Source organism: Melozone crissalis, unplaced genomic scaffold, assembly GCF_028551555.1.
Source record: "Melozone crissalis strain CALT ecotype California unplaced genomic scaffold, PUWL_Pcris_2 ptg000018l_1, whole genome shotgun sequence".
NCBI classification, from domain to species: Eukaryota; Metazoa; Chordata; class Aves; order Passeriformes; family Passerellidae; genus Melozone; species Melozone crissalis.
In genome coordinates this window covers 44,215,618-44,232,530 of record NW_026535796.1, presented here as the reverse complement: position 1 = coordinate 44,232,530, position 16,913 = coordinate 44,215,618, and the positions used below count along the sequence as shown (strand labels likewise).

The window sequence follows — 16,913 nt, the reverse complement described above, 5'->3', positions numbered from 1 at the left end:
GATGGTCCGTGCCTGGGCACTGCTCTGGGGTCCCCGTCCTTTTCTGCCGCCGCTGCTGCTGCCGCTCTCTGCTTTGCTGCTAGAGAGCTCTGATGCAACTTGTAATACAGCTGGTAGATATGCTGATCAGTTATTTATTCTGGAAGGCAGAAAAGGGAGTGATTCTTTTTCTAAACTACCTTTTTTCGAGGCTTAACCATTTTTGTTGCCAGGCAATGCATTCTACCTTCTACCTCTTGCCCCTTTTCTATGTGTTTCTTGTTTTTTTATTCTTTTTTGTTTTGTTTTTATTTTATTTTTTTTTTTAATTGCTGTAGAGTGGAACAAAAACCCTTTTGTTTTCAGAATGGAGAAGAGTCCAGGTCTGAATTATAACATCTGTCTATCACAGTCTTACTTCTTTGAGATATTCGTGTTACTTACTTTTCCCAGGAAATCCATGAGGAAACTAATAGAGAACGTTTTTCCTCCTATTCCTTTAATCCTGATTCGATTAGAGGTCTCAGTCTCTGATTTACATACTGTTAGTTCCTCTGTTTTGTTTAGTCCAAATCCTATAGTCCTTGCAGAGGCAAACCAGCCTTAGGCAAAAGTCAGTGGAAATTTTGCCTGAGTAAAGTCCAAGGTTTGTATGATTTGGCAGTTACATGGCAGAATAAGAGAAAACAAACAAAAAACCATGTTTTGCCTCAAAAATGGATTGTGATCCACAATTATTTTATAGTGTAAAAATTATCTTCTAAATACTGATTTAAAACATACTGCGTTTTATTAATTGTGACATGAAAAGTTACATATTTCCTAGAAACTGATTCAAGTCACCCAGAAATTCTTTCCCAGTCTTTGGGGGTAAAGGTAGGAAATTCAACACGTCTGTGGACAAGATTTAAACAAAAAAACTTTTATTAGCCTATGTAGCAATGGCAGGGTTTTTGGCATTGGAAAAATAGAGTGGAATATTTCAGGCTCAGCCAATATTCCAGTATGTTAAATAAGTGCCTCATTCCCTTTCCCACTGTACACAGTTTTGAAACCCCTTAACTGCTCATGAGACCATACCCTGCTTGTGTTAGTCTTGCTAGAAGTTTTTTGTAATTTCTGCTAATGGGTGGTCATTTAATCTTGCTGGTAACTCTGTAATGGGACAAGGTGGTGCTAATTTTGTGTGTTGTGGGGAGCCCAGTCCTGATAGTTGGGTGCATAAAAGCTTTCCCCCTCTCCCTGAAAAAGAAGGAAAGACTTGGGTGCATAAGCTTTGCTGGATGGGGCCTTGGCCAGATGGCTGGGAGACGCGGAGGGAATGAGAAGGTGGGATAAAAAGAGAGGAACTATTTCAGAATGTGACTCGGGGCTTGAACGCTTGCAAAATGGCTCTTTGCTGATATCCTTGCAGTGCTGGCAGCAGTGGGAAGGAGCTGTCAAGAAAGCTATGCCAGGTCAGCCTTTCCATTTTGTTTCAGGCAGGCTTGGTTGCAAAATATATTGAAATCATTCTGGGAGAGCGGAAAAGCTGAAAAATAAAAGAAAGATCTAATCAGGCTTGGCTCCTTTGAGGGGGGTGCGGGGAGGCCGGGCCTCTGGTGATGCATCCTTCAGAGTCTGTGAACACTCAAAGCAATCTCTTTCTCTTTTCCCCTCGCCCCTTTCCTCCCTCTTTCTCCTTGTCCATGCAAAGCAGAGGCTGACCATGTGGAACCGGCGCTGGCCGACGAGGACGAGAGCCTGGCAATAGCAGACCCAGGCGGCATCGGCATCGCCGCAGGCGGGACAGACCCCGACCTGCTGACCTGCGGACAGTGCCAGATGAACTTCCCGCTGGGAGACATCTTGGTTTTTATAGAGCACAAGAGAAAACAGTGCAATGGCACTGGTGGTGTCTGCTATGAAAAGAGCATGGATAAGAGCAGCCCTCCCCCCTCCTCACGCGCCGAGCTCAGGAAAGTGTCAGAGCCAGTGGAAATCGGGATCCAAGTCACACCCGATGAAGAAGACCGTCTTCTCACGCCCACAAAAGGAATTTGCCCCAAGCAGGAGAACATTGCAGGTACAGCACGTTTTACACTCAATCAACTTGCCTAGGTAATCTTTTAACTAGAGTCCTCTAGAAAGTGCCATGAAACAGGCTTCAGCAACACGTCTTTATAGGTGCCATTCATCTGGAGGATCCTCACGGCTCTGCAGGGCTGTCCGTGCCCTGTTTAATTCTTTGTAGCTGTCTGTGCAGGGCCAGCTGCTGGAGAAAGGGGCCTCTCAGGCAGCTGGAAGAGCTAAGGGGCAGGCTGTACATCTGGCAAAAGGCAGAAAGTTTGGGTCAGAAAACATTTCAGGAGCATCCTTAAGCAAGTAGGAGTGACAGAGGGATAGGAGACTTTGTTGAGGTGCCCAGCTCAGTCCTGTTCCAGATACCCTTTGTCACATGCAGACTCACTGGGAAGGGCTGCGTCTTGACGCTAGGAAAAATCCTCTTCCCATTGACTGGTAGTGGAAAGAAGATATTTTTTTTGTGAGAGCTAAAGCAGGGTTTCATTAAATCCTTTATTTTTCATTCCCTGGGGTAGATGTCAGCTTCCCGGCCTGCACTGCTGCCTGTGCTGCCTGTTCTGGGTTTATTTAGATGGCTTGGGTTGGATGGGTAACACGTCCACTCTCATGCACACCCCAAAGAGTTCTTCTGAGTAAGGATACAAGAGCACAGGCTGGCCTGGGTGAGCAGATTGCAGGCATTTCTTTTTCTAAAACTCTCACATGTGGTGAGGTTAACGTTGATTCAGTGGGCCTCCCCCCCTCAGACGTGGGCAGGCAGGTGATGATTATCCACCTAGGTGAGGTGGTGTGCAGTGGTTCCTGCAGAGTGCCTGGCATGGGGTTGCTTCCATCAAGCAGGGTGTTTTTCCCCTCTGCAGTGGTGAAAGGATGACTCTCCTCCCTGCTAGTGAGTGGGGGTTTTATGTTACACAGCAGGATCTCCCCTCAAACGGGCCTTTTTTGTTCAAACCAACTGCATCCCATACAGAGGACCAGTGACAATCTGCCTTTGCTGCCACTATCCCGATTTATCTAGGAATTGTCCTATGGGATTAGATCTGACAGTCCAGGATCCCGCCTGTGGCAGAGATGCTCCCATGAGGGGATCCCCAGAAGACAGGTGAGAGGCTCCATCTTCACAACTGAAGCTTAAGAGATTTCTGCCTTTAGTGTTGGAGATGTCTGAGCCAGTCCCCAGCATCTCTGACAGGCTTGGGCATCACATCACTGAGGGCGTAGGCTTTAAAATGCTGCAGGCTTCAGACCTCCTGTCTTTTAGGACAGGGCATACAATGCCCATTGACTACACTGTCTCCTTCTAAGAGTATTTTTTGGGGTGCAGCCACCACCCTGACATGGGGCAGCTGTCAGCTCTGGGAGCATTAGCTGTGGCAGGCCTGTGCTGCAGCATTGGAAGCAAACCTACCGTGAGACCTGACCCCGTCTTTTCCTCATCCTTTTTCAGCTCTCCTCATCCTTTTGCAGTCGTGAATACATTCCTTGGTAGAGATGATTGCATCATGGTGTAGCAGATTTGAGGGCTAGATTTCCTTTCCATTTGGTAGGAGCAGAAGGGAAATATTCAGGACCTTCCTTCCTCTGCTGAAGGCTGCCTGAGTGGTGCTGAGCACTCCCAAAAGCTGTTGATCTCTGTGCAAGCTGATGGCGCTCAGCCCCTTGCAGAGGGTGTGCAGTGCTTAGTAAGGCTGGTTTAGGAGAGCTCTGCTGCAGCTGCAGTCCAGAGCTCATCTCTTACTAATCTATGTCCAAGTTCAGTCTACAGTACCTCAGTGGTTACTCCCAGAGCAGAGGGTGCTGTCCCATCCCATCTTCTGGGGGTCAGCAACAACATAACCAAAGCTTTTGCCATGCAGAAAATCTGCTGGGAGGTCATGAAGGAGATGTTCACACGGGGAAAAGGCATAAAAAAAATTAAAAGCCAATCTGGAGCACCTAATCTCTTTCAGACTAAACTGAATATCAAATGAAAAATATGTAGGAAAGATTTTGAATTGAGAAAAATAAAAGGGTTTATCATTTGATTGGCATTTTCTCAGCAGTGCATGGAGATAGGGACATCCACTAAACAGTGCTGTAATAATACTTTCTCAATTAGGAGCCCAGCTCTGAGATAAAAAGGTGCAGTGTCCTTCCATATTTTTTTTTAATAGCAGCGGATAGTTTTCAATAGTAGGATAAAAGCCTCACATTACAGCCATGGAGGGTAGCCATGAAAAACCCACAGAAGTCATTCACTGGAAAGGCTTTAGTGGGATATACCAAACCCCTTATTTATATTTCAATAGAAAGGCTTTCTGCATTAGCCAAGAAAATCAGAATCTGCATTTAACATTAAAGGTATTTCCCAGTGAGCGGCTGTAGAGCATTGTTGTTAGATTTGTTAAAAAAAGAGACTAAATACGATTTCATAAAAGGGAAACTTAATCTCTAAGGCAGCTTTCTCCTACCCTGCCACCCCCTCTCTTTATTTTTTTATTTTTTTTGTAGTAATGCAACAGCCTACAGTATTTTTACTTTATATGTGACGAAAGATATTCTTAGCCTTTCTGTACTGCGACAGGAAGAATGAATTTCTTTATTCCACCAAGAAATATGTAAAATAATCCCTTAGAAGTATGGGGAGATATGTTTGTTCAAAGCATTTAAAATGTTATTTTAATCAAAGGCACAAAACACTCTACATGCTGTGTCAGCTAAAGGAGACCATTACATTTTAACAGCAAATCATGTTCTTTTTCCCCCTCCTAGCCAGCCCCCCCCCTTTGAAACTAACTTTTTTTTTTTATTAAATAAAAAGGCGAAAAAGATTAAAGAATAAAAAAAAAACTTCAGTGGCTCAAATGTATAAAGTAATTTAATATGGTGGAAGCATTAATTATTTTAGCTTAATTGAATTCTGAGGACTGCAGTAGTTGCATTTTTGTAGACAAGCTCTGTTTATTATTTCTTTGTGTAGATTAACAGTAAAGGAAACATAGATAACTTTCAGTTATTTATTGTAAAATAAATGTGTCAATTCATGTGTAAAGCAAGCTGTTCAAAGATAATTGAGTCTTTATATTTGAAGAGGGAAACCAGAAATCACCCACTCGCCACTCTGGCTCCCTGAAATATGCTGCCACCACTGCTGTCCTCGAAGAGGTTTCAGCTCCTCTCCTTGATCCTGTGTTATTCTTGCAGACCTTCTTATTTGGTCAGAATGATTTGTAAAGCCTTCTGTGGTGTGACTAAGCCACCAGACCTTGCAGCTTCCCAAGGCTGAATGCTCTGAGGGTATGTCAAGTGCTGAGCTTGGCTCTGCCATTGTACCTCTTGTCGCTCTGGGTGTGAGGATATTGGGATGCAGAAACCGCGCTCACTATTCATCCTGGCACAGTGTGCTCCTCAGGTCTTTCTCCCTCTCTTTTCTTTACTTTCTTGGTAGCTCTTCTTGCCCCAGTCACTGAATGCCTCTTGACCACACAACAGACCTTGTGCTGCTTTGAGGGACACGTTGAGGCAGAACTCAGGAGCCCACGAGAATTTTTTATGTATGCAACACAAATCTCTGACAGACATTTCTATATTCCAGTGGAAACAAAGGCAATTTTGTCTCTGCAATCAGCTTTTAAAGATCTTCTGATAATGAAATCTGTCATCTCTCCCTGACTGGTAACTTGCAAATCCAAGTTTTGGAGGTGTTTTCATTTAGTTACCACTGTCCGTAAGATGTGTGGTAGCATGTCAGCTGGCACTGGGAGGACGTGACTTGCTTAGGAGCAGTCTGCCCTGTGAAGGCTTTTTTTTTCTGTTTTTCAAATTGGCTGACCTGTTTGAGAATCAGTTCTGCCTCTTGTACAGAGGGTGTGATAGTATCGAAGAGATGTACCAGATTGTTGCACAGCAAAACATAACCAGGCCAATGAGTTGGCAAGCAGTTATCGGTCACTGCTTCTTTTATTTCACTGCTGACAGGTATTTTGGAAAAAAATAGACGGCTGTTGTATTTTATACCTCTTTTTATCTTTCATATTTATCAGATCTTGGGCATAACCAGGTGACCTGTCCTGGCTGAAGAATGACCTTGGAAGGTGCTCCCACTGTCGTTTCACTAATGGTATCTCATCTCTTCCCTGTGGCCCTGTGGTCTGTTTGTTAGCAGGATTCTCTGAAACTTAAAGTCAAAAAAAAGTACCAGCCGGCTTGATTTTAATGCTGAATGGTTTTAATGCTGAGCACCCCAGCAAAGAGGAGGGAGCCTCTGTGGAGCAGGCACTACTTGGACCAGACCTTCTCCAGACTCACTGGCAGGTCTGCACCTTCAGGCCAGCAGATCTTCACAAGCATATAACTACAGCAGCAGCACAGGTTCACTAAGATGGTGAGCTAATTCTTGCAAAGATAGAGCTAGGAGAGGAGAGGGGAGTGATTGGAATTCCTCATTCATCCTGTCCTGGCCACCAGTGCTGGGCTCCATACATTGTACTAGATGTACATCATGAAAAAAGACTCCCTGTCAGAGGCAGGATTTAACTGCAACCCCTGCTCCATGAATGTTCATTTCAGGCTTTTGAATGGTAAAACTGCCAGTGAGAGAAACTAAATAACTTGCATGTGCTGGAAGCCAGAGATAAACACCGCTGCAGGTTGCCATGAAATGGGCTATTTGATATATTTAGAATTGTTATTTTTCTCCAAATTAAGATTAGTTAAATCCATGTGTGTTGTGTGAGTGACTGTTAACTCAATGGCATGGATTATCCTTTTTTCAAATCTTGACAGCTAATTATTATTGCTGCCTACCCTGAGACATTCTCTTACAATGCACCATTATGGACCCGTGCACCCACATTTAACTGCAGGACTCAGACAGCCGGCGTGATGCCTTCACACGTGCGGGGAGGGAAAGGAGAGCTGAAACAGCCCAAGGACTGCCACGGTGACATCAGGCAGGTTGGGAAGAGGTGCTCTGAAGCTGAGCTGGAGCAGGGCTTGGTGGCTGTCCCCTTCCCAAGGCTGTCATGGCACCAGGTGCTGCTACCAGAACCTCCCTGCGGTAATGGCTCTTGCAGGGGTGACTTCTAAAAGCGAGGTGAGGAGAAAACAGTACGTGAAGAAAAAGAGGCTTCTAGAAGTGTGTGGTGACAGTGCTTGAGAAACTCAGCTGCAATCCTTTTCATGAGGCTTTTCCAGGCTTGTTTCTGCCTTTGAATTTGCTAGGGTTTTCCTGAGTGCAGAGGAGTTACCTGGTCACCTCCTCCTACTCCTTTGCTGCTTCAGCAGGTATTTAGCAACACGTTTTGCTAATTGGTGTTGCTGAACAGTGAGGGGAGGACACATGACACAAGGAAGGTGTCAACTGACAGTGCCCTGAGAGTGGGTTAACGAGCAAGCTTCCAGCCCCTGGGACCTTGTTGAGGTCCTTGCTGGGGTGTGGAGAGAAAAACAAGCAGGGTGATCTCACCCAGAGCCCTGCTTGCACCTGCTTGGGTGGGGGTGGAGGTCATGCCTGGGGAGCTTGGCTCTCCTCTGGGGACAAGGCACCCTCAGCCCACAGGAGCAGCCCGCAGTGGCAGCTGCCCTCCCTGGTTTGCCGAGGCTTCCAGCTTCAACAAGGGCTGCTGAAATGTTGGTGGCTTGCAGTTTTAAGGCTGCTGCTGGAGGTCAGCACGGGGCTCCCCAAGGAACACCATTGTGCCCCTGTGGGAGCTCCTAGGAGAGGGCAGTGTGGAGGGTGCCTGTCAGCACGCCACCCCCAGGGCTGCAGCCGCAGGGCAGCGGTTCCAGTGTCTCTCACCGAGGCAGCAAGTCACCAAGGCGACCCTGCTAACCCCGGCAAGAGTTAAAGGTGAGAAACCTGCCAGTTACAAAACTCTTCCTTCCCCTTGCTTGAACTGCACCACACCCTGGGGCCCCACTCCAGCACCCTCAGCTCAGACCCAGCCCGAGGCCACCAACCACCCTCTCCCTGCTGCCACCTCAGCTTGTCCCAGTTGTGTCCTGCCCAGGGTCTGGCCCTGCCAGGCACCAAGGCTTTTGTGGCATCTGCCAGTAAAGAGTGAAATTAATCACACCGAGTTTTAAAAGCAGATTAAAAAAAAATACTGAGCATATTATGCTCTTGATTCTCCCTGCTGATCTTTGCTTTTTGTTTTGTTCTTCTCATCATCCCATTTTTCAAAGTTATCCTCTGTGCCCTGTGTGCGGTTAGGAGAATTCCCACAAGGCTGCAGGAGTGATGGGGGTCCAGTCTACCCTGCTGTGCCCCTGTTTCACCTGGGGTAATTCCCCTGAAACCAGCAGGACCCTGGTGGATTGGCTGGGTGGCACGAGTGAGGACCTGCCCCCGAGTGCATGGTGTGCCGTACTGAGAAACAGGAGCTTGCTGCTGTTATTTCTCTCTCTCTAATCTCTCCTAGTCATAGTCAGCTTCAGTTTTATGAGTGACAATGCTGGGTAAAACCTTTCCGACAGAAGTGCCATTTTGCAGGCTGATGAGAGGGGATTTAAGAAGGTCATTCAGTACACACAGCTGGTCTTCTTGCTCTGGGGTGAATGCATGTGAGGAGTCACTCTTTAAGAGCAAAACTTGCTTGTTGTACCACGTTGGCACTGCTGTTAGCCTCTTTTAATTCAATGGAAGAACTCTGGACTTACTCAGAGTTAAAACCCACTAAAAGTGTCACCCAACAAAGTGGCATTTTGGCCCTTATTTAAATCCTTTTGTGAAATTACTTGGGTCATGTGTCCCGAAACTGTATGCATATCTGATTATTATTAACCATGGAAAGATTGGTAGATTTTCATAGGCAGCAGTAACAGTGAATGGTGAAAAGGCACTGTTCAGCCAGCCATTACTCATTTTTCTTGACAACTTTGTGAGCAACTTTTAAGAGCAAAGTAAAAGTAGTGCCCAACCAGCTTGTGGACTGCTTTGGCATTTGTGTGGATGTGACAAATAGCAATATGCTCGTGCTTGTTGGAGTGTTGACTGCAAGGAAGAATTTGTATGTGTTTGCAGGGGAATTTTGGATTGGGATGTAGCTAAAGGAAAGCCGGGTGTGTGGAAGTATTATAAATGGCAAAAGCTGTCTCCAACAATGCTCTTTTCCAATGGTGGATAAATACTTAAAGGCACAGAAGTGGTTTCTTTGCTTGAGCAGGACAGCAGTGTTGCTATAGCATGAGGTTGTCTCCCTTCACGTGTTTTCCATAGATTGGTTTTCTTTCTCAGCCAGTGTTTGAACTGTGCTGCCTATACACACAGTGACCAAATCAGCTGTGACATAAAGGTTGAACCTTTCTAGGTTTTTTCTGAGATTGGAACATTTTTCTATCATAACTAGAGAAAAAAGAGGCTCAACTCTGTGAAGCAATCATACTTTTTGTACAAGAAAGGCTTGGATTTCTATGTCATGTCACATAACTTCAAAGGGCATAGATTTGGGGCTGACTTTCAGCACTGGCTTCAGTGGCCGAGTGGGAAGATGGGAGCCCGCAGGGTAAGAAATAGAGGAGAGAGGCCAGGTATAGAAATTTTTCTCAGCAGAAAATCCTAGAAGCCAGGAGAAACTGGGTAACTCTTGTCTTGGGAGATGCGTGTGCTCCCTCCAATGAGAACATCCTTTTCCGCATGGTTTCTTTTCCCCATTCCCTCCCACCCTCCAAATGGTAATTGGTGGGCCGTGCAGTAGAAATGTTATAAAAAAAAAAAAAAAAAAAAAAAGAAGAAAAACTGGGTGGGTGGGGTATCTAGGGATTTGGTGTCTAAGCTCAGGAGTTAAGCCGGAAATCCCAGAGATGTAATGAAAACAAAACGGACTTTTCACTCGCGCTGTGGCATTCTGGCAGTGAGAACGCTTTCGTGAGCCAATGTTTTCATTGTAGGTTTTCTCGAGAGAAGTAGTGGAAATGAATCGTTAACCCCTTAACAGGAATGAATGTGGTTGCTGCAGTGAGGAGAGGAGAGCTGTCTTGGCTCCTAGCTGCTGTGTTGCAGAGCTCGGGGGTGTGTGTATGTTTGTGTGTAGTGGGGAAGGTGGGGTAGATACTGCTTGTAAGGAGTTTAATAACGTTAATGGCAGATGTGAAGTGGTTACTTAGTGGTTGTTGTTTTTTTCTCTTTGCATGTACGCCTTTGCAGAAAGATTCAAGTGTGATCAGCACAAACCACTGTTAAGCCCAACAGCTCTTAAACTCTCTCCTTCTTCTGGCATTTGGTAGCATATTTCTTGAGCGAGAAAAGGGGGACACTGCTCACTGGTCCCTCGGCAGAGTCATAAAATCTGCAGATGGAAAAGACCTACCAAGTAGCAGATCCCTATTTTCTTGGCAAGTGGAAGTACAGGATGTGTGTCTGTAGCAGTCATGCTACGTATATAGCTTTAAATGTCCAGCAGTCTTGGATGATGTGCAGCCTCACAGGAGTCAGCCTCTTCTTTAAAATTAAGGGAGTTTGGAGAGGAAGAGAGCTGGGAGTGATTAATCTAATTTACCTTAACAGCCACTTTTGGTGACAAGATCTTGTATCCTTGTCCTCCATGTTATGATTAAGCTGCATCTTGTTTCACTATTTTATTTCATGTTTTGATCACCGCTGGCACTTACCCTGTTTCTCTCTCCATTCTCTCGTTAGGGTAATTTATCTGCATGTATTCTTGCAAGCGGTACAGAGCATCAGCCTTCTGCTCTAGTTAAAGAGCATCTCATCTACCTTTTAGCATCTTGGAAGAGCAATTAAAATCGTTATAGACCTTCTTCCAGCTGCCCCAGACGCTGCAGTCCAGCCCTTGCATGCAGGTTGTGGGGCTCTCTGTGCTGTGCAGCCTTTGGATGTAATTGCATAGCTGCTGCAAAGGGCTGTGTCTCTGCAGCTGACCTTGCTCAGCGCATCTGGCCTCTGAATAGATGTTTGCCTTCTTTCTTCCCACTTTGACAGCTCCCCCCCTCTGCACTCCAGCCCCTCACTCTGCTCCAGCCCGCTCCTTGTCTCTCGTGCTGGGAAAGCACGGCGGCAGCAGGGTATTTGTGGCTGAGACTGCCTTGGCAGTGAGGAGAGCTTGAGGAAAGCATCAGTTCTCCTGCACAGCCCTGTTTGGAGAGGGGAAAAATAAGAAAGGATGCTGTTGAATAAATGATGGTTCTACATGTTTTTTTATACCACACTGCTTTTGTAATGGTCATTTAAACAAGGTGGAGTGGTGGGGGAGGAGAGAACAAGATCAAGATGAGGCTGCAGACAAGGATTAAACAGCCCTCTTCCTCTTTTAAGACATTTATTATTTTCAGAGTCAAACCTGTAGTCAGCTAATGTAACTGTAAAAGTCTCCTTTGAATTATTGCCGAGGTGCTCTGAAGTCTTCTATTAGAGCTGATGTACTTGTGTGCAGACAAAATCCAGATTTGAACTTAGCACCTACTTGTTTTATTTTCCTTATTAAACCAACTTCTGGTTCATTTTTTCCTTTCAAGACCCACTTTTTTTTCTCCATTTTCTAGACTACCCTATTACTAGCTCATAAAAAGAGTTAGAAACTGAAGGGAAGTTTCCGGAGCAAGAAGGAATTTTTTTTCTTCTGTTTTTTTTTTTTCTTCCCCCTATGTCTTGGCCTGGAGCCAACCTGTCTTTCAACAAGTAGAGAGCCATTCCAAGTTGAAATTTATAGAGCAGAGTCCAGGTTCAAGGGCTGAAGCCCGCCAACAGCTCCAGTCTCTTTGTTACTGATTAATTCTGCAAGCGGTTCAGCTGGTTTGCTCACTTCTGCCCGCTCTTCACAGCACCGCCGCGCTTCCGAGCCGCTGCTCGCCTCCCCTGCTTTTCACCAGGGCTTATGCCCTCATTGTATAGCATCCCCCCAAACGTCTTTTAACCCCATGCAGTTCAAGCTGCAGTGAGTTGACTTTTTGGCAAAAATTACAAAACATCCTTTCCCTCTTTCCTCCACTTTTTTTTTTCTTTTTTTCTTTTTTTTTTTTTTTTTCTCCCCTGACAGCTGATTTTAAATGTCTGGAGCTTCCCATTTCACTTCAGCTCATATTAATGATTGCTTCTTGGCATCAGTTGGAACCCAAGTTCCCAGGTTTTAATTAGTTTACTCAAATGCACACAGTGGAGCAAAATAGTTTCTTTCAGCTTTACCTGCAAAGGATGTTTCCTGTCTCAGCGAGGGGGTTTTCCTCCCGGAGGGATTTGAAAGGCAGAAGTTTTCAAGTGGTCTCAATATGAGGCCCCACAAGAGCGAGTGTGGGAGGTGAGGAGGAGAAAGAGCAGAAAGAGAAAACGAGAGAGAGAGAAAAAGAAAAAACCAAACAAAAAACTAAACCAAAATAGATTTTGGGAAAGTACCTTGAAATGAGGATGGTCCCGATCCTGCAACAAACTGGATGTCAAGGCACAACCTTACTGACGTCAGTGGGGGTTTTGCCATTGGCTTGGGCCGGGTTCCATCCTTAGATGCACCAAGCCGTAGGGGCGGCAGTGGCCCTCTGCAGCCAGCGGGATTACTGATGTGCACAAAGTTAAGCATGTCTGTAAGCGTTGGCAGGATTAAGATCTGTGCTGGTATTTTCAGACCAAGTGAAATGCATGTGGGAGTTTTTTAAAGAAGAAAGTGCATGGGAGTTTTAAAAAAGGGAGAATATAGCCGAGCCTGCCATTTTTAAGCGCCTTGGGGAAAAACCTGGGTTGCTATTAAAAATATCGGAGGACTAATGTGTTACTAATTGTGACACAATTAACTTCTTAAAAGTATTTGATTGTGAGTCCCAAGAAAATAAAAAGATGGAGATGAACAGCTAGAAATTCAGGCCTGTGTTTCAGTTAAAACATTTCTTTTCCATTAACTAGAAATAAAAGCAAGCCTAGAGGTTCACTTTACCATGCCTCTTGGTTACTTTGTTCCTAGAAGTCTACTTTTTAGTGGGTTATTTAAAGGATTAAAAAAGCAACAACACAGAAAAGAAGCTCAAACCCAGTAGCTGTCTGAGACCCCTGTATGTGGCTTTACCACACAGCTCTTAAATTCTTGTTTAAACATTTCTCAAGAGCTATTTCTTGGGAAGTAAAAATGTGTGCTGTTTGTCTCTAGCAGATTAAAAGTTTACCTTTAATGTGACAGCTTCTCAAATCTAGTGTCGGAAACATGCCTCTATTTTATGGTGTTATGAAACAGGTCTGGAGCAGAAACAACATATCTAAGTAAGAGAGAATGAGATAGAATTTGTGGGTTTCTTTCTTTAATTGTTTATAACCAGAAACCTTTTCTCTGTCTGCCTCTGAAACTTTTGTTCATGCAAGTGGCCAACACATGTAAACCACACTTTGAAATTTAACAGTTAACCTTAAAAAATATTAAGTTCAGCAAAACGGCTTCATTTTTTTTTTTTTTTTTTTTTTTTTGTAATCTACAGACAGCTCTTTGTCATGATCTGGCAGAGGAATCTGAAGTTGGTTGGATTTTTTTTTTTCTCCAAAACATTTGTAATTTTAGCTGTAGAAAACTGAAGCACACCCGAGCTCTGAGAGGGCTCTTTCACATCTGCCTCCGCCTGTGTGCTGATTCCCTGGGGTCCCATTTATAACAATCTAACAAGATAGAATCTGCCTTTGAGTATCAGTAAATATGGCTAAAGATCACAAAACTGTACTCATAATTGTTCAAGACTAAAAGGCAAAATATAGTGTTTGATTAATGTTTATGGTACAGGGTCTTTTTGCAAGAAGGAAGTTAAAATGGTAAGCCCCCAAAACTTCCTAAAAAACCCCTGAACCCCCACTCCAGCTCCCAGACTCCACTGAAGGATGTTATCCTCATTGTGCCAAGTTCATAATTTAAGATGATGCACGTTATTTTTAATTTTGAAACTGATTGAGGATTCCTGGTTGGGGCTGATTCTCCAGTGGGATGCACAACATGATTTTCTGTTAGCAGTGCTAGTACACAGGAGCAAAAAGACATTTTTACTGGCCACCAGAAGCACCCATCCCTTCAGGGAGCTTTTGACAATGCATTGTCTCGGACTGGCCTCAGCCATAGCCCGTCTGCTGTTTGGGTAAGGAAAAGCACCCTCAATCCTCAGTGCTCCCTATCTGACAGTTAACATTCATTAGAAATAATTCAGCAAGGGAGGTCAAGGATGCAGTGGTGGTTGCAGGCCCCTAGCAAAGGCACCTGCTTGTTTTGGAAGGGCTGACCAGCAGGATTGATGAAGTCTGTGGGCTGGGGCCTTGGGGCTGCTTGGGCAAGGGGTTTTTCCAGGCAGCTGGCAGCTTGCAGCAGGCGTTACTGGGTGGGGCAATTCTCTGGTTGTCCTCACTCAGTCTGCAGGAAGCTTGGGAACAGCTATTGTCTTCACTTTTGGGAGACTTCCCTGCTATCTGGAAAGGTTTACTTCTTTGAGAGATAGTGAGTGGAGAATACAATACATATGTATCTGTTTTTCTTTCATTAGCTCTTTTAAGATGCTTGTTTAAATGTGTTTTCTTTGCTCTTCAAATGGTAGATGTCAGTGTTTCAAGTATCACTGCTAACAAAAAAATAATTCAAAAAATAGATCTTTGAAAATGCCCACGCCAGGACTTTGTTAAAATTCTGGTCTAGAAATGGCAGGGATCACTCTGGAAATGCACAAAGAGATGATGTGAGGAAGAATCAGTGCTAGCCTGCATTCAGGGCTGGTCCCTTTCAGAGGCTTCTGCCAGAGCAGGTCCTGGAAGGAGCCAGTGGTGGGGCTGGGTGCTGGCCGGGGTGCCTAGGGAATGTGCTGAGAGAGTGGCTGTGACTCTTGCAGTGAAAATCCCATTATTTGGGGAATGGAGTAAGGGTACAGAGAAAAAACCTGTAAGGGCAGAAGTGTGTATGCTCCAGTGGAGTTTGTTCCTCACTGAGGAGGCTGTGGCCTTGAGGATGAGACAGTAACTAGGGTGTGCAGAGAACTGTGCTAGCAGAAATACCACCGCACCATGCCATGATGGGAGAACCCTGGCACTTCCAGAATCACACTGAAATACCTCTGTTTCCCACCCTCCTGTCCCTGTGCTTCTCCCAGCCCTGGCTGTGTGGTGACAGTGTGGAGCAGAGCCTAAACCCTGTCCCCCATAACCCTTCTGTAGGACAGGCTGGTGTGGTTTCATGGGTGAAGCACAGGGGACTATCAGCATCAGCCCTTTTTCCCACCCTGCGGCCTCAGCTTTGTTCCTGACAGGGGAACAAGTCCAGGAATTTTTAGTGCTAGCTGCTGTTGGTTTTAACTCTCCCATGTCTTTGCCAGCACCAGCTTTGAGACGCCCACAGGAGATATGCACTCTCATTTCCCAGGAGGCAGGAAAGATTGTGAATGGGTTTGTTTTCTTTTCCAAAGTGCCCAGCTGCATTCAGCAGGGACCTGGGGCAGCCTGCAGTGCTCAGCACCCTTCTGGATGAGGCCACAGGTGCTACTGTCCAAAATTCCAGCAGGGAGCAAGGAAGGTCAGCAGAGCTGTGGCTGGAAGAGCTGCCCTCTCGTTCATTGCTCACAGCCCCATCCATTTGTGTGTGCATGGGTAGTTTTGAGCAAGCCCTAATCCCTTTGAGCCTCTGTGCTGTTAGTGTGCTCCCCCCGTCCCCAAACTCCTTGGCAAAGATTAAACAAAAATGAAATCACAGGCCAGGCACCGGGGAAGGCAGTGGTGTCTCCCATCCCCTCCCACAGCCTGCACTGGTTGGTGAGGATGGATGAGGATGGGAGGCTTCATGCCACTTTCTGGAGCCTCAGCAGCATTGCCACTGTGGGCACAGTGCCAGGAGATGGCCTCTCCCTCATAAATGAAGGATCTAAGAAAATTTACTTATGAACATGTGATAGGGCCCTTCCCCGTGTGGGTGGGCATGAACCCCAGAGCTGGGGGGCTCAGGTGAGACCTTGTCTGAGTTTGGCAGGGTTGGGACACGGCTTGTGCCCTCACCTCCACTCTGGGTGTTGGTCCCAAGAGGAGCTGGCATTCCTCTGTTCTGTATCCCTGCAACTGGGTCCTGAGGAAGAGGATGGGGGGGGGGGGGGGGGGGGAACTGGCGGGTGGAGGGGAAAAGAGGGGAAAAGAGAAAAGATCTGTGACAAAATCATGCGACACCCACGTAAATATTGTTTGTATGAATTGGGTCCTTCATCTTTTGTTAGCAGCAGCTTGTTAATTAACAGCAGATTAGTGCTGCTTTCTTCTGACACATGAATATATTTTGGGCTAGAAAATACTTGTACTCCATAAAACTGTGTGACTGAACAATTCAGAAAGTACCAGCGGAGCGCCGTAATGGATTCCCTTTTCATCCCCTCCCCCCGTCCTCCTCCTCCTCCTCCTGCTCTAAATGCAAGCAGATTTCTGCAGTCTAGTGCAGAAGAGACATGTTAAACACAGCTAAATAAATCATGTTTACTCTTGGCGTTCTTGGTAGTGAAAAATCTGTTGGCTGTTTTTACTTCCTTATTTCTCAGCATTTGCTTCCTACCTGTTTTTGAGCCTGTGCCCAGAAATAGTAGTTTTGTCAAATGAGTGGATTATGCCAACCAGCAGTTCCCTCTGCCAAGGAAGCTGCTGGATCGCAAAACCCGGTGACTTCTTCCTTAGAGTGACACTGAGATTCCCACTCTTCCTCCCCCCGCTCCCCATTGGAATATATAATAGAAGTATTAAAATCTGGAAAAGGAGAAAATCTAACCAGATCCTGGCAGTTAAGAGCCCAGATTAAGGAAAGTTGGACTTCTGTTCCAGAAGCCCTTCTTTAAGCTGTTTGTGGAGGTGAAAGTGCTGGAGGCAGTAATAATAAGAACCAGACATTATTCCTTTTCTATTATCATTCCAAGTCCCTTTCCCTCCCCCCCACCCCAAATGGGAGTGGGTTTTCTTTCAAAAT

General features: G+C 45.5%; 1 protein-coding gene across 3 annotated transcripts in view; it reads left to right on the top strand.

Moving 5' to 3' along the window:
* The window catches only part of BCL11B (BCL11 transcription factor B), a 97,241-nt gene that overhangs the window by 12,951 nt on the left and 67,377 nt on the right, over positions 1-16,913 (top strand). For all 3 annotated transcript variants that reach the window (XM_054275301.1, XM_054275299.1, XM_054275298.1), the window contains exon 2: positions 1,679-2,044. In XM_054275301.1, the coding sequence (XP_054131276.1) occupies positions 1,679-2,044 (366 nt within the window). The remainder of the gene's footprint in view (positions 1-1,678; positions 2,045-16,913) is intronic.